The sequence below is a fragment of the Cimex lectularius genome, unplaced genomic scaffold, assembly GCF_000648675.2.
Source record: "Cimex lectularius strain Harlan isolate CLEC.00 unplaced genomic scaffold, Clec_2.1 scaffold167, whole genome shotgun sequence".
Lineage (NCBI taxonomy): Eukaryota > Metazoa > Arthropoda > Insecta > Hemiptera > Cimicidae > Cimex > Cimex lectularius.
Genome location: NW_019392811.1, coordinates 335,864 through 354,641, shown reverse-complemented (window position 1 = coordinate 354,641; position 18,778 = coordinate 335,864). Strand labels below are relative to the sequence as shown.

The following is an 18,778-nucleotide window of genomic DNA, read 5'->3' as shown; positions in this document are numbered from 1 at the left end:
TTAAGTCGTTTTAAATAAAGAAAGTGATAATAAAAATCATTCGATTTTTCTAAAGAGGACATGGAAAATGGAAGACAACAACGATAACTCTTGGTAAGTTTATCTGAACGATTTCTTCTATATACATTTTCCTAATTATATAAAAAAACATCCTTTACAATTATTAAAACTGCTTTATATAAACACATTTTAAAACCATCTACTTATAAAATAACAGCTTAAAAAAATTATTGTTTTAAACAAAAATAAACTCAAACAAGTATAGTTCGACATGAACAAGTAAAAAACCCATATTACAAAATTGTGGATAAAAATATGATTTTGTGGATCTTGAAGTGTTTTTTTATCAGTTGTAAAAGCTGATAAATTGATAAGAATCAAGAATCTCACGTTTTATTAGCAAGGTGTCCCAACAAGTTTGTTTACTTTAAGATGGTCAATTAATAAACAACAAAATGGAAGTTTGTTTTATGTTCGGTTGTATATTTGAAACGATGATATTTCACCGAGTATAATAAACAAAACTTGTTATGATTAGTAATGAAAATATGTCTGAGAATCAGTTCAGTACTGTCTTAAGCTGTCTTAAGAATACAGATCTTTTTTGTGTTTTTATATATTCATGAACGAGGAAACAAGGCCAAAATGATCATTACTGAAACAGTTTTCATCACAATAATATTATAATTTTGGTTTTGATTAGCCAATTTAAAAAAATACAAATTTTTTATCTAACGAAGAAACTCTTTTGTTTATAATAACTAGAAGTTATTTTTTCTTGGCATTGAAAAGTACACAATTTATTGGTCAGTTCCTTTTGGAAAAAACGTCATTAATAATCCTCTAGGTTTGTTGTGTCTGTTTTTTAATTAGCAGTGAAGAATGTACGTTTTATCAATCTTATAAAAATGTTTTTATTTTATTATTTTATAAATATTCTTTCTAGGATTACAGAATTAGAAACAGCATTAAAGGACAATCCTAACATCGATAATGGAGAAGAAAGTGAGGATTTCATATCTGAAACTCTCAGGCCTGAAATATGGAAATCTTACCTTGACATTTCGACGAAATCTATCTTCTTTGATGAAATATTTGACTTGCCGGAACAGTCCATTCTTCGACAGGACTGCCAAAATTTTGTAGGTACGTGTAACACAGTTTTTTTATATTTAAACAAAAACCAATACTTGGTGTCTTAAAGTTGTTGATTTTTAGCAAAGTTAGGCAATGTCGAAGAGGAAAAAGTATCAGTTCTGTCAGACCTTGAATCGATTCTTACCTACCATAGGAAATCTATTAATAAGCCTTATGAAACTGGAAACGGATGGATTGAACTCCTTTTGCCTCTCATCGCCCTGAAATTGCCAAGATCAGATACTTATCTTCTGTTCGAAGCAGTAGTCACTAAGTACGTTCCAAGAGGGCCATCAATCCACCACCTCTTCAATTTAATTCTGCTCTATCACGATCCTAGCCTTTATTCTTTCTTGGACACTAAAAGGATAACACCTGAACAATATGCTACAACTTGGGTAATTAACCCTATACAATTAGTCTTTCACTTTTTTTTCCTAATTCAATTAGATTTATTTATTTTTTGTTCAAATTAGTTTCAGACCTTATTCGCAGGAAGTTGTAGCCTTCCAGCAGTAACTCTAATGTGGGATCTGTACTTTCAACAAGGAGATCCATTTTTTATCCTTTTTCTCGGCCTTGTCATGATAATAAATGCCAGGTAATTTTATTATTTATATTTTAAACATCAGCTTTAACACTTTATACATACTTGAGATTTTATGGTGAAATGTCACGAGTTCTTCAAGGTGAGTTTGCACCACAATCTCTGATCGACCTGATATGCCAGTGAAGGCCCATTGCCATTTCAATATTTTAAACTAATAGTGATTTCTCTGTGTTTTTATGAGGTGTTGAACCTGAAATTTGATAGTTACCAAGCATTTTTGTTTCTCTATCCTTGCTGGGTTGGTCTGTCAGACGCATTTCAGCATTTTGCCATTTTCTGTGTCTCATGATGACCCAGCAAGGATAGGCAGACCAAAATAAATGTTAATGTCGAAAATATGCTGACAAGACCAGTGTAAATTGTTAGAAAAATTTTTGTTATTTTTTGCAAGCGTGCTCACAACAACAAAACGACAAATATAATTTTTCTACTAATCTGTTTTTTCTTCATTATTGTTGTCCTTCTTTTTCTTTTTATAATTTTTTTTTTGTCTTTTTGTTTAAAATTAATTAATTATATTATAATTAATAAATTTTGTTTATTTTATTTAAAAAACACCAACAACAAAGCTTTAAAAACGTCCATTGAGTTCGAACCCAAGACAATCTTACAAACACACTACACGTCAAACTTTACCTTACACAGGGATGTGTCGCTATGTCAATGCTATACCAGTCTTTTTTTTAGTGTTTGAATTTCAAAAAGTGTTTATGTTAAATAAGGATCTAATTTTACATTTTTATTTGTTATTTTATTGAATTGTTGGTAGTTAAAGCATTGACATGGCACTCATCACTGTAAGCACTGAATTCAAACTTAACATACTTACAAATGATTTTTCTCAAAAACACCAGTGGCACCTTGGGGGTTGATGTTATTTCTGCTGTTGTGAACCCCCAGGGTTTTACGAAAGTGTCTGAATTGACTTCTTGTGATTTTGAGGACAAATAATATTTGCATGCCTGTGTAGTAGTGAAGTTGGATATGAAGTCGGGAGCTTGGGCAATGGTTGTTCAAAGGATTTTGGACTAGTGTCACTAAATTCTTTGGAGGTTGGAACTCTTAGGAACCCAGTTTTGATTTTGTATGTCCAGATTTGTTGTAGTAATGATGTTGTTTTGTACTGAGTGTTTTGAACTGTTGTTAAGCTTGAGTAATTTATATCACCTGTCCAGATCTATGTTGACTTCTATATAGTTGAGTGTGAGAGTTCCTAGTCTTTTGTGGATGTAAAGTCCCATGTCAGATAGGTGATGGTGGCCGCAACGTTTAAAGGCGTTTTCCAGCAAGATGACTCATTACTGTAAGGTAAAGGTCCAGTGGCCCTGAATTCGGACTAAACATACTTACAAATGGGCTTCTTAAAAAAGTTTAGTACAAAATAGCAGAAATTAGTTGCTGGCTTCTTTCAGTCTTTCTTTCTTTGTGTTTTTATTATTACTATTTTTTAGTATTTAATTTTCAAAATGTGTTTCTTTTAAACAGGGATTCAATTTTACTTTTAAAAGACAAAACCAAAGATGTGATCGTCAATACATTATCAGCCTTGCCTTCATCCCTTCAAGAAAGTGATGTTCAAGATTTTTGCTCTCTGGCACAAAATTTCTCCTGTAGGACGCCTGGTTCTTTCCGACAGGTTAGTTAATAAAGCATTTTTGACCATAGAAATATTATTTATTTTTGGAATTTTTTTAAGGATTTAGAAAGAGTGTTGTTTGATGACGAGGATTGCCCAGCAGCTACAAAAGCCATCACTCAAGCACTCTGCTTGCCTGTGAATGTGTCTGAGCTGGTTGATAATATATTCATGCCACAGGAACTCAGTGTTGACAATGTCCGTTTTTTTCTTGTCGATTGCAGATCGGCAGAACAGTATAATGCCGGGCATCTTCCGACTGCATTCCATCTAGATTGCAATTTGGTAGATCTTAATAAGTTTTTTCTATTTTGCATATTTATTTAATGAGAATAAACTGTTTAGATGCTACAAGCAGGAGATGTATATAAAATGGCAGTACAAGGTTTATTGTCCGCTCAGAAGCAAGCACTAGACGCAGGTTCAACTGCAGGCGGTGAACATCTTTGTTTTATGGGGTGCGGTTATTTAGAACAAGATCAATATACACACATGGTAGTTGCATCTTTCTTGAGAGATTCTGCTCAGTATGTATCCATTCTCAATGGTGGATACCATGGTAAATTATTTAAAAAATAATAATAATAAAGATTAGATGTGTAACACTGATTATTTGACAGCGTTACACCAGTACTTTGGAGATTCTATCGATCAGATGTTAGCCGATCATAATGGAGAAGCTTGCATTGTCTGTCTTCAGAACTCTCCAAAAAAAGAAAACCAGGTTTCTAATTCGCAAGGCATCCAATCACCATCGAGGGATTTGTTTGAGAAAATAGGGTAATTAAAGGATTTGACATTCAATCATTTTGTACAAAAATTTTTATACGAAATTTGCAAATCGATTTTTAGAGCTGTCGTCAAATCGAAGAGTGTTGAAGTCAAAGATAAATTATTGGAGTATATTGTCAACCCTGGAGCTAGCGATGTAGAAAGGCATGTGAAATCGACTGACAAAAAGGGGAGGAGGTATCGGAATGTAGCTCCAGTTTTCAGCATAGATGACGAACAAGAGCCTCAAGGTTTTTATATATCCATTATATTTAGTGGTCTGATTGACCAAATGACTTCTTTCAGTTAATCTTTTTATGTAAGATCTTGGTTGAAATGAAAAAGTCGGCAGCCGAAGGTCGTTGGTTCAAATCCTGCTCGTGACACTAAATTTTTCATTTCAACCAAAACCTTATATAACAATTTTTTTATATATTTTTATTCAAATAAATTTAAGGCCGAAGCCCAAACTAAAAGGGTAAAAAAACACAGATTTTAACATTTTTAAACTTTATCTAATTTCTTTCCTCAACTGGCTAGCATTGTTATTATTGTTATTGTTGTGTATTTGAATGTTTCACTACATTGAGTCATTTAGTAAACATAATGCTCCCCCTTTTACTCGTTTTTTCTTTGCCTTTTTTAAGTCATGAAATTCTGATAAATGTGAGACATTTTAACTCGTTGATTGCAACCTATGGTTGGCCAATTTATCACGTAAAATAGGTCTCTGATACTTAGCAGGTGAAGTGCAGGGAGTTTTTTTTTTAAATATAAAATATATATTATAAAGGCATACAACCATGATGGGTCAAAACTGCCTTGACGATGAATTAATCGTAGGGAGAAGAAGACAGAGAGCGATAGGCCAGGAGGGCAGGGACATCAAGAGCGGGCGCACCCCCACAGCGAACCGGACACCACAAGACCAGGCAAGAACCAGACACCCAGACCAGCTCCTCCCACACAAGACCTTAGTGGTCAAGAGACAGTGGCAGACTTCTCAGAGGGCTGCGCATGGTGTGCCAGCATCCGCAGCCCTCCTAAGTTCCGGGGTTCAAACTCAACTCAGAGGCCAGCCCTACCCACCCCTGACACCGGCCCCCCAGGAGCCGCGCCCGCACCCAAGGCCGTCCCGCCCTCCTACTCATTGTTATTCACAATTTATCGGTCAACCCAGATTCAGTTAGGAACTCAAAAAGCTTTTTAATGTTAGCTTGGGAATCTTTCAAAATTTCGGTCACATTGTTTCCAAGCTTATGTTTGACCCGAAGGTCTTCGTAGTTTCTACATGTTGACAGAATATGCTTGATGGTGATTATTTCACAAGTTGTGCATCTTGGGGGAGGTTCTCTGGACAGGGAGAGTTTAAGAAATATGAATGGGAAAACAGATTGACTGAATACTCCACTCAGAAAGACATTTGGCATGACACACATGTTCCACACAGTCAATAATAAAAGCCCCTTAAACACAAAGCAACATAAGCTATCATTTACATCACTTGCTTATTATGCGCATAATTTGTATATATTGAATAATAAATAAAATATTTTACTGTAGATTTAGAATGGGATGTGCAGGAAGAAGATGAATATGAATTTAAATTAGTTTCTCTATCATCTTGGAGAGAAAGAAATGATATAATAGCGATATTTGAATGTTATGAAACGAAATCGAATCAAGAGACTTACAAAAGGTATTATATATATTGTATCCATTTATGAAAATTATGACAGTAAAATTTTTCGTTGCAGTGAACTTCTTATAAGCAAGACACACATATATGTTCTGAGGCATACAAATAAAAAGAATACAGCAAAATTAGTCGTGCGAAAGCCTTTAACGTCCATAGTGAAAATAACTAGTAAAAAGCGTTGCGAGGGACTTATTACTTTTAAGTATGGATCTTCTAAAGATGGAAACTTGGTCATACAGGATATGGACAGGTAATGGGAGAGTTTTATTTGTTTATTTATTTATTTTTTATAACACGTGTGATTTTCGCTTTTTACAGTTTTTACATCCCACAGTCTAAACAGGCAACAACAATAATCATGAACCAGATATGCGAGAGGTTTAAGGAACTGAAAGAGAAAGGTGATTCGGAAGATTCATAACAAACGTTAGCAACCATCAATTAACCAAAAACTACCATATTTTTAATAATTAATAAGTACTTAAGTAAAAGATACACTGGAGAGGTATTATTTGTAAATGTAATTTGATTGTGTACATAATTTTAAACAGTGTATAATAAAGAGCTAGTTTATTTTGTGCCAATTCTGTATAAAAAAGATTTTTCCCCCTTACTTGAAATAAAAGCTATACCACTTAAATATTTTGTTCTCGTTTGGTTAATTTTAAAATTACGCAGTATTTAAGTTTGTTAATTTTTAAACAATCTAAATGATTTATTCAATGTGTTTATTAATGTTTTGTCTGTACAAAATTCATTCCATCTTGTAAAGTGAACAGATTTTTCTAACAAATATTGTTTTCTTTATCACCTTGTAATTGTAATTGTAAAGATAATAAATTGTTCATTATCTTTTAATATAGATTTTTTTGTAGTATAATAAAGGGAACCTTATTAAGCACCTGTTGTCATATTTTATCTGCAGTGTTTTCCAATTAATGTTTAAATATAAAATTATTGAGTAATTGAGGATTCGTACGTATAAAATGTGGCATAAACTTCTCTGAATGATTAAGACTTATTTTGTGAGAGTGGAAAAAAATTAGTAGCCCTTTCAAGGAACTGTAATTATTACAAAGATACATGTATTAGTTTTTTTTTTTTTCTGATATTGTTTTATATTTTCCTGAAGAAAATTGTGTGATAAATAAAAATATAATTTGTAAAATAATAAAGGTTGTTCCTACAGTCTGTACTAATGTAGAGATTAGTGTTTCATTTCTGTACATAGAAAATTAAAAGCTTATACATACGTATTGTTTTGATATATTTTCTTGTTCCTCCTACTATTTTATCAAAATTCTTTAAGCATTAGTAGAAATTAGGTAGACAGTAGGGGCTTAACGTCCAACTACCTACTGGGTGTCATAGACGAGGGGTTAAACCACATTTTTCATATCATTATTAATTAAAAAGCCATGGGTTCTGCCGGGATTCTAACGCAGAACCACTAGCATGGCAAATATAAGCTGGACATCCTAACCACTAGCAACCGCGGTCCCCCATTAACAATATTCATATAAATACTTTGGTTTGTATATTGTTAAACAAGAAAGTCTATATTTCAACAAGAACCCTTACAACACATAGATGCCGTTTCTGATTATTTCATATTGAAAGCTGGTCTTAATATGAGTTAAAGTAGATAAGTTAGAAAGTAAATAATAAAGATGCTTTTCCATAATGTATCATCATCTTTTGCAATGAAAAAAGTACAATCAGGGTCAGAATTTTCTACTTCATCTTAAGTAGGAGATTGTTCTGATTTGTTGACGTGATCATCATGATCTGTATATCATTTATTTCTTCTGCTACATTGTCACTAACATCTGCAAAATCTATAAAATCGACCTATTCATGCAAAAATTATTGGAGAACTCCCAAGATTTTTTCAGATTTGTTATACAACTTTTCAGACCTACAACAAATTAAAAGATCAAATAAAACTAAACTTATAGTTATAACCAAGGAAAAATTAAAATATAATCACCTAACACACAATATTAAAGATGATTATACTCATAGGAGGCACGAGCAGTTTGCAGTTCTGAAGAGTTTTCTCTTTAACGACTATGTAACGACAGAAATAAAGACAAATAAAGCAAAGCACTTGTCACTCCCAATCCTTGAAAAAAGTAAAAAACCAATACTAACCACTTTTGGCACAATCGGAACAAAAGTTCAAAAATACAAATACAATAAAAACGAAATAGTGGTATACAGTACCTCTACACGCCCGCTGCAAGATTACTTATTTTTTGTAAAGATTTCAATTCTATCCTAATACTTTTTACTTTATATTAAATGATTTAGGCCTACTTATTTAACCCCTTATTTTTATAATTTGGTCGTTTTTATTCTGGTAGGCCTAGCCTCAATGTGTTTGCTTTGGCATTTTGACTTTAGTGTAAGTCTGTCGATGCCAAAATGCTGAAATACGTCTGGCAAACCAGGATGATCAATAACGACCAAATTACATGTTCATCACCCTGCAGATCAGACAGAGAAATCTCACTTCTCTCTAAGCCTGACACTTTTCAAGGTCTATATATAAGAAACCTTTGACCTGGGTTCACCTAAGTGTTTTGTACTTACTAAGAAAGATGTTCAAAATAATAAATACAATTTGTTGTGGAATATATAGTTTTTATTAAATACGTAATAAAGCATAAATACAATGAGTTCAGGATTTTAATTCTTAGGGCAATTTGATGTTTAGTCTAAAATATAGCAACTTTTGATATAAGCACTATAATTGATAATAAACTAACAGTATTGTTTTTAATTGTAAATGCATTATTAAATGGGAAACGGTACAGGAGAAAAAATAGCCTCCAAATGTAGTATCACAGCCCTTTCCTCGTGAATCTATGTTTTATATTAATTTATTTATTTATTTAATTTTTTTCCTTCATATTATGAATAAGCATATTTTGAGCAGTTTTAATTTGCTTTTGCACATTTGTAGTGGCAATTGCCTAGCAACTGCTAATTAATTAGAAAGCATTATCTATCTGCTTATATATGTAAATAAAAAATTAATCTCTTTAGTATATCATCAAAATTTTCTTAAAAGAGAAAACAAAAATTAAATAAAAATCACCAGGTGATATAAAAAATGTAAAAAAGCCATAATTTGACTAATACTACTTGAAGGTATGCAATTAACCAATAATTCATGTAAATAATTTCATCTGGTCATTTCTACGTTAAGAGTGGCAGAAATGTCATACACTACTGTCATTCAAAGCAGTGTAAAATCTAAAATTCTCCACTTATCTGTATTTAACACGAGAGATTTATAAAAATAACCTCTTGGCAAATCATTCTTATTAAACTAAAATAAATATTTTTTCAATAATTTTAACATATTTGTAACTTTATAAACATTGTGTACATCTTATATACAAATTAATATCAATACTGTACATTTATGAAATTAATTTTTGAATCTTGTAGTAAACACAAATAAAAGTTCTTAAACGTCTGCCTGTACTGGTTTAAATTTAACGGTTGATTTATAAAAAATAACATTTTGCAACAGCTTAAAAGATTACATAGGAAAACAAAATTAGGTGTAAGTGGACCATTCTGTAAAAGGACAAGCATTTTGTTCAGGCACTTGGGTATTTGGGAGATTGAGCAATCCTTGCAGCTCAGTTTCATTCTAGCTTGTTAAATGTGCAAAATCACTGAATGACACAGGGATCCGATAATCTGATGCTTTCAAATTTTTATTGCCAGTTACAGTGTAAAATATCAATCGGTTGCTTCTAAATCTTCATCATCGTCATATAATATTGGCTGACTATCCCTTGGCTTCTGTGAATATTTGAGGCCCAGCTCATCTGCTATTTCACCAATGGTGTCTAGTGCCTGCTCAAGAAATAATATCCTAATAAAAGTTTCTTCGAGTCATTTTTAACATTTACTCACATAGTCTAACTGTTCCTTAGTATGGGCAGCGGATAAACAAAATCGTATCCTACCCTCCATCAAGGGCGTAGCAGGAAACCCAACTCCCACTGTTGCTATTTTTCTTGATGATAAAGTTCTCACAACAGCACTGTAACAAATACAATACAATTAGAATATATTTTTGATTTTCAGCCCATTTTAGACAATGCGGGGGAGGGAGAGGCCACTCTTAATATTTATCCTCCTTTATTAGATAAATTCTAAACTATAATTAAAAACTTCATGTACAGTAGCCAGAACAGTTAGAGTTGACGCAGATAATCAGTACATCCCGGGTTTTCAGCGACACATAATTTGAACCCGACTTTCAATTTTTTTTTTAACACTAGAACCTGGGGGTTGGATATGATCTTTTAGCTGAACAACCCGCAACCAATTTGAGACAAGAAAACTCCCAGTTCCTTCGTCAAGCTTTCAAGTAATAATTGAGATGAGAAATTATTAAATAAATAAATTTGGAATTATTTCTTTCAATTAATTATTATTTTAAGTCTTGGCTGAGATGAAAAAGTTAGTGTCACGAGTGGGATTTGAACTCACAACATTCGGCCTGAAATTATTGTTATTGTTGTTGAAATTATTATTCAAATAATACATTTGTAAATTATTATTAATTCACAATGTTAACAAATAAAGCTAAAAGTTGCAGATCTTATTCTACAACCTATTTGTAAAGTAATTTCTTTTACACAGAAAAGTTTATGTCAAACTTGTTGGATGTGTGTACAAGTCAAATCACTCTAAACATTGTATTTAAAATTATTTTCAAATAAACTTTCAAGGAAAATGCTGAAATTAGAATCCACAACCAAATGTATTGATGGCAAATGCAGAAATCAAATGTCTTAAGACTCGGTCACCATGATTCCCATTCACGGATAATTGTTTTCTAGTGCTAGTGTGGAATACCCTCTGTAATAGATTAAGGATTTGCTGTCAGGAGTTGTACCATTTGTTTAATATTTTTATGACAACCCAAAGCCTCACACTAGGCACTGCATTTCCCAATGTTTGAAAAGGGCTTTCAATCAAACAGCAATAATATAGAGAACTCAACCTAAACTGCCAAAATGTTCTTGGACTGGAAAAACACATTTGGTTCAGGCACACTTTAATTATTGTACAGATTTTTGTATTCTGAAGAGGAAACAGGGCTGTTTTGAAATATATACAATTTACAAAAAGACACCTGGTTGTAACTGTTCTTCACAAAAACATAGCCTACAAGATCTTTACAAAGAAGCAATCTTTGGAATAGAACAATTAAAAATGATATCAAAAATATTCTACTAGCGTAAACAAAACAACCAATGATGCCACACAGTTGAGCGCAATTTATTATAACTTTGCTGGAAAAGTGTCAAAATGAGGACTATATCTGAATGTTATGTTTAAAAAATAAATAAATAAAAAAACTCCTTGCTGAGTTGAGCTAAATTATTTCTGTGGAGGATAAAAACATGTTTGAATTTATATTGAAAATTTTCGCAGATTTATAAAGCCTTTCCAAATTCCTAATGTTGTCTTAAAATTAATCTGCTATAGGAAAAATGAAAAATGGCCACTTTTGCTCCAGTGTGTAGTTACTTACCCAATCTTTGAAAATAAATAAACTAAAAGGGGGATTACTGGAGAATTGTCATTCCCATATATAATCACTCCCATTTGGTGTAATTTCCTTCTGAAATATCTTGTATTCTTTGCAAGCCTCCTGATCCTATTGATGCCTGCAAGTCAAATAAGAATATTTATAATGTTTGTTATATAAACACTGGATATTGAATAACAAACCTTCATTAGTCCCATCTTTTCCCATTATAACACTCATTGAAGTTATTATCTGCTGAGCGACTGGTGGTGCCATCGATGATGCGTAACACGCAGCATGACTGTTCACTCTTATAAAATTGATCAACTCCTAAAAATTTCAAAATGTTAAAACTTAAATTAATGAAAAAGCAAGAATGGTTATTTTACCTTGCTACCGGCTATGTATCCACCGGCGCTGCCGAATGATTTTGTAAATGTGCCCATAAGTATATCGACGTCATGGGGATCACATCCATAATAGTCAACTACTCCTCTGCCTCTTGGCCCTATGGCACCAATACTATGAGCTTCATCAAGATATAAATATGCCTATGGAGGAAAAGACTCATTATGACGATTTAGTTTTGACAATTAATTATTTATTAACCTTGTACTTTTTCTTCAGTGCGATCACATCAGGTAAGTGTACTATTGATCCTTCCATGCTATAAACTCCTTCAACGACTATTAAAATTTTTTTCCAAGGCTCTTTAGTTTTAGGTTGTCCTTTGACAACTCCTTCTAACAAGTGCTTTTCTAAGCTTTTCATATCTAAAAGAATTAAATTTATGTCAACTGTATATTTCTTTATAATAAAAAATTGATAACATACTATTGTGCTTAAACACTTTGATGGTAGCCCCTGATAGTCTTAGGCCTAAAATAAGCGAGGCATGATTCTTTTCATCGCTCAACACTAAGCAGCCTGGGCTTAACAGAGTTGGGATGTTTAGTGCATTTGTAGCAAAACCCATTCCAAAGACAATAGCATCTTCAACACCCAGAAACTCAGCCATGAGCTTTTCCAGATGAATCTGGAGCTGTGTTGTGCCTAAAAACATTCCGTTTATGTAATAATTAATGGTACAGTTTTATTTAGTTTATGAATTACCTAGCTCATGGCAAGGTGAGCAGGTCGCCCAACCATATTTCTTCAGTGATTGAATGGATTCCTCGGCACATTTACCATTATTTTCAGCAAATCCAAGGTAATTGTAAGAGCCAAGATTCAAACATCTTCTATTCTCCCCTGTAAACCTGTTATCAAGGTATTTTAACTGAAGGTAAATATTTATTACATTATGAATATTTTATTTTAACCATCCCATTAAGAAAGTTCATATATACAGATTCGTAACAATAATAGGAAATAATATTCAAAGTTCATTTAAATAATTTAACTCACTCGAATGTCCACCCATAATCATGAGTGACTCTCTCTTTGACAACCACTTCAGCACCAGGGACACTGCATATCGGTTTATTCCAACAATCCCTCACCCGTCTGTACACATAACGAAGGTAAAACCTTTCAAATCTGTCATAAAGTGGGACGTAACCCTGGAATAAAATGACAATAAAGTAAAAGGCATTACATTAAGAAATTTTCCTTGATTATCTTACATCTCTGTTCATCTCTGTTGCTACTTTAGGCGAGAAAAAGAGCTGATTTACATAACCCAAGAACATAAGGATGTAGAAGCCAAGATAAGTCATGACAGCAGTGTAAAGAGGCACTTGCTCAAAGGACTCCTTGGAGAGACTCTGAGCTCTGAAAAGCTCACCATTTCCCCTTACCTGGAGATTAATTAAATCACTAAATACTTTTCACTATTCAAGAATTATAATTATTTTTTTTAAACTACTAAAGTTTTAGTTGATAAAATCTACTGCTGTAGGTAATGGTAGTAAACCAAACGAAAACTAAGTTTTAAAAAGTAAAGCGATAGCCCAGAAGGAATGTCAAAGGATTTCTATTCTACTATTTTTAGACTGAAGACAAATCATGGCCTATGGGGTAGCTACAAGAAGAGAATCGGTTTGGCATCGTCTCCGAACTGTCCCACTTGCAATTGCCCTTCAAATCCTTCCCACATAATTTTTGAATGTCCAGAATATGAAAATGAAAGAGACAAACTGCTAAAAAATCTGAGCAGTCCCAAACATTTCAAAATAGAATCTGTCCTAATAACAAGCAACCCATCAGCTTTCAACACAATCTATGGATTTCTAAAGTCCATAAACGTTTCTTTTTGATTATCTTCAAGCATGAAAATTTAGAAGATGAGAAGATGATGGAGCTGAATGAGTGGTGTGGGCGCGTGGCGGGGACCTGGCCCTGGTCGGCCGATCACGTTCGACAGTAAAATGAAAATAGAAGAAAGCTTCATGGGTAATATGCCAGCGTAAACAACAACAAAAAAAAAGTAAAGCTAGTTCTTTGAATAAGTTTTTATTATTTTAATGTCTTTGTTGTTTTATTTTAGCCTTCAATTTTAGACTCAAGCCATGTCTACCGATTGAATATGAAAGAACAATGGAAAAAAACCCTGAAGAAAAATATGCAAAACTGCCTGAAAAGTGTACCCTGCTTTTTACAGAATTCTATTATGAAAAGCCTGTTTCTTATCAGACAGAGAAAGTGATTGTTTATAGAAGCAAATGTTACTCATGACTCAACCGCATTTGTTGTTGCATTCCAAGATTTGTATTTTTTATCTATTTTATAAATGACAGCTTAAAGTTAAAATAGGTTTACACATTTTATGTCAATGTTCTCAAGGGGGGGGGGGTCACTAAATACCCAAAAATAAAACAAAGAACATTGCAACATGAGTTCCAATTATGATCAACTTACGAACTAAAAGTACAATTTAATAAGTTCATATTTCAAGAATTTTGGTGTTGTTTATTTATTTATTGTTTTTTACTCAATGCTTTGATGTTCTGGAACAGGAAAATATTAAAGTGAAACAATATAATGCAATATCTAGACACTAATTGTCTGGTGGCTTTACATATAAGAAAAACAATCTAAAATCAAATGCCGTTGAATACAAAGGCTGACTTGTCTTTCAGGGAATGTTGACGACGCCAAATGATGAAGGACGTCTAAAATGTCCTTCAACTTGATTATTTCATAACAGGGGAAACAAATAATGCTTTTTATAAATTGCAATATCGAATGAAAAATCCTTGGTGGTCATCACAAAATTCAATTAATCCTCAATATTTGAAATATGGATGATCAACATTCCTTTCTATATAGATAAAACCTAGCATTCCTAGCAGAAATACATCCTGGAAAGACAATAACTTGTGAAATCAGAAAGCGCTCAAGTTATGATTTATAAATAAAACAATGATAAATGCGAAAAACTTCCTGGCCAAGAATAAACAAGTCATTATGAATGGTAAGGAATGGAGTGAAAAATTAGTAAAAAAAAAAGCAAGAGATGTATATAACTTGTGCTACCCGAGCCTAAATTCCTACATACAAAAGTAAATCTACTTTTAATTGACTATATCAAATTGGGAGAATACACCCAAATCAAAATTAGCCAGAGCCATTATATAGTAGTGATCAAACTTCACTTAAATTAATTTTTTCACATAGAAATAATATTTTTGCCTTTGACTAAGCATTTGCATCTGAAGAAACATACACACATGGTATGCTTTATTAAATAATTTATGAACAAAACCAAAATTGAAAAATTGAACTTTTTTTATGACTTTATGTTTTTGCATATTAGCCAAGAGTATGCATGAACAGAATATTTTCTGGAGGAATGAGAGGGGTCTATTAGCCAAGAGTATAACATAATTAACCACTCATCCACTACGGTCCTCAAAACTAAATTTTTTTAAACCTTTTAAGCATTAAAAAACTGAAATATGAGTGAAAGTTTGGACATAAAGGCCAAAATATTAATTTATAATTTAAATTTAAAAAATAAGTAAATAATCATATTTTATTGTTTTATTGTTTATTTTTGACATAGGGTATAGGTCGAAAATAAAAATATAAAAAATTAGATAAAGTGATAAACAAGGCAGAACATTGATAAAGTTAATAGAATATAAAAAAAAGGATGAAGAACATGAATGATAAAGAACTGGCTTACACACTTTACTCACTCTAGTAGAAACAAGACCTATCTGCTGACTTTGTTAAGAGAAAGAAAGGGCAAATTATATTGGGTTCATGGATAAAGGCAAAAATGACAATAATGACTAACTGGATATGTTTGTAAAAAGGATATTAAAGTTGGTAGGTCCAGAGCCAGGCCAAATTATATCAGAAGATAAAGACCTTAAGGTCACCAAATGATCTGTGACCATTCACCTAAACTGGAAAACAAAGAACAAACAAAAAGTAATCTTGTTGGTATTGGAGTTTGGTTGTTTCTAATTATCATAATTATTCACTTTGGCATTTTGTCATTTTCAGTGGTGTGTTTGTGGAACATGGTAGAAAATATAAAAACATAAAGCCGAAATGCATCTGACAGTTCATTAGAAAGGATAGGTGAATCAGTAAACTACGACTGCGTTCGTCGCGATAGAAACCACCATATACTATTGCTAATATACATTTCTAAGAATGAACTTATCTTTTTTGTTATTCATCATTTTAATCAGTTATCAATTTATTAGTATATATAAATTTTTATGCAAAGAGATTGAGACCAACTCTGGTGACAACAGATGTCATGGGTTCGAGTTCCACTCGTGGCATTAATTTTCCATCTTAACCTCTTTGTACAAAAATTAATATATTATACTAATAAAATGAACATATCTAAAAATTATTTGGGTGTGAGAAATAAATATTATCCCCAATCAACTTTTAGAATAACAATATAGGGCATAAAAAACCAAATTGGATCCTAAGATGTAGGCCCAAAGATAGATCTGGATAAAAACAGTCATCAAACATGAAATAAAATATTATTAGTTCTTTGCCTTCATCCAATAGAACAAATAACAAGATATATACGAAAACAAAATTCGTCTGAAAGTTTGTATGCTTAACAAAACACAAAAATGAGAAAGATTGATTACGGTATATGTTCCATCGTACTTCACATAAACTCCTAACAAAAACAAAAAACTAAATTATCTTGGGAAACAAGATGTTTCATAAGTTCATAGGCTTAGTGTCTTTAAGCATGGATTTAAAGCATAATCAGATATAGCAGATGATGGGGTTTGGTCTGTGAGTTGGTGAACTCATGTTGAACCGGCACACGGGCACTACTGAGTCTGTGAAGACAGACCCAGTAGTGCCCTTGTGCCGGTTCAATATGATAATCAGATATACATACTACCATCCCCAACTACAACAAAGGCCTTAGAATCACCTATTAAAAAAACAAAAAAACTCGATCGGTCAATACTTTCACCTAGTTGGCCAAAAAAGTGTATTTGTTGGTAAAGATGAGCCTGAAAGTTTGTAGGTTCAGCCCAATCAATAAGCATCGTCAGACTATATCAACAGAAAACCAAGACCTTTGTGAAGTCACACTGCATCAAAAGACTCCAAAACTAAATAATGTGTATGTTCTGCCACCCTTTATCTAAACTAACTCAATGATAACTCATTACTGTGGTAGTGGTTGTTTGTCCAAAAGTCAATGAGCGAGCATAAGCTAAAATGATCTACTTCTCTACTCTCACTTGTTGAAATGGTTAAACAGAGCTAGTACAGAAAACAAAATGACCTGGTCTTTTTGTTCATTTCTTACGACAATTTCTTATCATAATTGAACGCTCATTTCTTAAGATAATTAAAACAATTTCAATTATAGACAGATTTGGATGCATACTCCAGGATCATTTTACATGTATTCTGATCCTAGTCATTTAGGTAAAAGACTGACAGAGTATAGGTAAAACATTAATTAATTTTGTTTTACTGAGTAGTACCATCTACTGAAAACGTAGAAGGAATTTAGAAGTGAGATCAACGACTTCTAACAGACCTACGATTGACCCCCTTATTTTAAATAAATAAATTCTAAGCAAAATAATACACAGGCTATTGGAATACCGTTTATGTTAAACTTTTTTATAAATTTAAAAATAATGTGTTTCAGTTTTACATTCTGAATTACAAGACAAGCACGCTGTTGCTGTTTTTTGTCGTTTTCAATTGGGCTCAATCAACGTTGAATTCCTGACGAAAGTCATTAGTGAAAAGTATGAAGTAAGGTCGCTATCAATGGAAGTCAATCATGGGAAGTTGATGTCATCCGATTGAATTTTGAAAACCTACTTGATTCGTTAATCCATTTGCTCGAAGACCGTTTTTCTTAGTTTCGCCTTTTTTTACATCCTTGGCCCCGTTCCTGTTCCTAGCCCCGGCCACATCCTCCAGGAAGTCTTCTCTCATTTTCCACCTTTCGACGACTACGAACCGGAGAATGTGAGAAAACAAGAGTTCAGAGGATCGCCGGGTAGACTCCCCGTGGATCCTCCCTGTTTTGAAGTCAGATCGGTGATCTCAATGAAGATATCTGACCAAATTGCGTCACCAACCTCTCAATGGATAACCGTCAGATGTTCTCCAATGACCAGTGATCTGCAATGATCAGGGAAGTGTCCTTTTTTTCTTTTCTCTAAGAAACCATTACCACCCTTCCAAGGACAACATTCCTAACGAAAGGACAAACTTTCCTGCAATCCCCTTATATTTAAACACTTTACCCTCCAACTCACCCATTTAAAAAAAATTTAACAATCAATTTAGAATTTTAAAATACAAAACGTTCAATGGTCTTGTGCACTAATACATTTGAGTCCATGTAATTAAAAGACCTCAGACCTACTTGTGTCACTGATCTGTAAATGGATAACAGTCATTAGTTCTCTGATGATCAAGAAAGTGTCCTTGTTTTAGCACTCTTCCAAGGACACCCTTCTACTATCTAGCGAAAAGCCAAACTTTTCTCGCAACCCCCTTATGTTTAAACACTTTACCCTCAAAACTCACTCATTTAAAAAAAATAACAATCAATTTAGAATTTTAAAATACAGACTGTTCGAAGGTCTTATACACTAATACATTTGAGTCCATGTGATTAATAGACCTCAGATCTACTTGTTTCACGGACCAGTAAATGGATAACAGTCATTGGTTCTCTGATGATCAGTGATGATCAGGAAAGTGTCCTTGTTTTACCACTCTCCCAAAGACAGCCTTCTTTCTACTGTCTAGTGAAAGGCCAAACTTTTCCCGCAATCCCCTTATATTTAAACACTTTACCTATAAAACTCAATACTATTTTTTTTTATCAACAAACAATTTAGAATTTTAAAATACAGAAGTTCAGTAGTCTTGTACACTAGTATA

The 18,778-nt window shown here is 32.9% G+C and overlaps 2 protein-coding genes across 4 annotated transcripts; one reads left to right on the top strand and one right to left on the bottom strand.

Moving 5' to 3' along the window:
- Positions 1-9: 9 nt before the first annotated feature.
- LOC106672443 (TBC1 domain family member 23) lies at positions 10-7,109 on the top strand. 2 transcript variants are annotated; one of them, XM_014403880.1, is made up of 12 exons: positions 10-93; positions 947-1,146; positions 1,219-1,535; positions 1,614-1,738; positions 3,233-3,383; positions 3,444-3,668; positions 3,729-3,942; positions 4,004-4,163; positions 4,236-4,405; positions 5,718-5,853; positions 5,912-6,103; positions 6,172-7,109. In XM_014403880.1, the coding sequence occupies exons 1-12, from the start codon at positions 68-70 to the stop codon at positions 6,272-6,274; spliced, it is 2,019 nt and encodes a 672-aa protein (XP_014259366.1). In that variant the 5' UTR covers positions 10-67; the 3' UTR covers positions 6,275-7,109. The 2 variants fall into 2 exon arrangements, with proteins under 2 accessions (XP_014259366.1, XP_014259368.1); XM_014403882.2 differs by lacking the exon at positions 10-93 and adding an exon at positions 305-884.
- Positions 7,110-8,478: 1,369 nt separating this feature from the next.
- Positions 8,479-17,928, bottom strand: LOC106672468 (serine palmitoyltransferase 2). Of its 2 annotated transcripts, none has more exons than XM_014403928.2 (11): positions 17,702-17,924; positions 13,045-13,218; positions 12,827-12,981; positions 12,533-12,678; positions 12,254-12,472; positions 12,029-12,192; positions 11,809-11,970; positions 11,623-11,749; positions 11,423-11,558; positions 9,790-9,919; positions 8,479-9,729 (listed from the first exon to the last, which is right to left on the bottom strand). In XM_014403928.2, exons 1-11 carry the CDS (start codon positions 17,816-17,818, stop codon positions 9,613-9,615), a joined length of 1,647 nt encoding a protein of 548 aa, XP_014259414.1. In that variant the 5' UTR covers positions 17,819-17,924; the 3' UTR covers positions 8,479-9,612. The 2 variants fall into 2 exon arrangements, with proteins under 2 accessions (XP_014259414.1, XP_014259415.1); XM_014403929.2 differs by having other exon boundaries at positions 9,658-9,748; positions 17,702-17,928.
- Between the last annotated feature and the right edge of the window lie 850 nt (positions 17,929-18,778).

Coding starts and splice junctions, on each gene's coding strand:
- LOC106672443 (XM_014403880.1), top strand. CDS start 68: ATGGAAGACAACAACGATAACTCTTG. Junction 1,536..1,613: donor AACAATATGCTACAACTTGG/GTAATTAACCCT, acceptor TGTTCAAATTAG/TTTCAGACCTTATTCGCAGG. Junction 6,104..6,171: donor GTCATACAGGATATGGACAG/GTAATGGGAGAG, acceptor CGCTTTTTACAG/TTTTTACATCCCACAGTCTA.
- LOC106672468 (XM_014403928.2), bottom strand. CDS start 17,818: ATGAGAGAAGACTTCCTGGAGGATGTGGCCGGGGCTAGGAACAGGAAC. Junction 12,679..12,826: donor GATTATGGGTGGACATTCGA/GTGAGTTAAATT, acceptor CCTTGATAACAG/GTTTACAGGGGAGAATAGAA. Junction 11,559..11,622: donor AAAAGATGGGACTAATGAAG/GTTTGTTATTCA, acceptor TTTGACTTGCAG/GCATCAATAGGATCAGGAGG.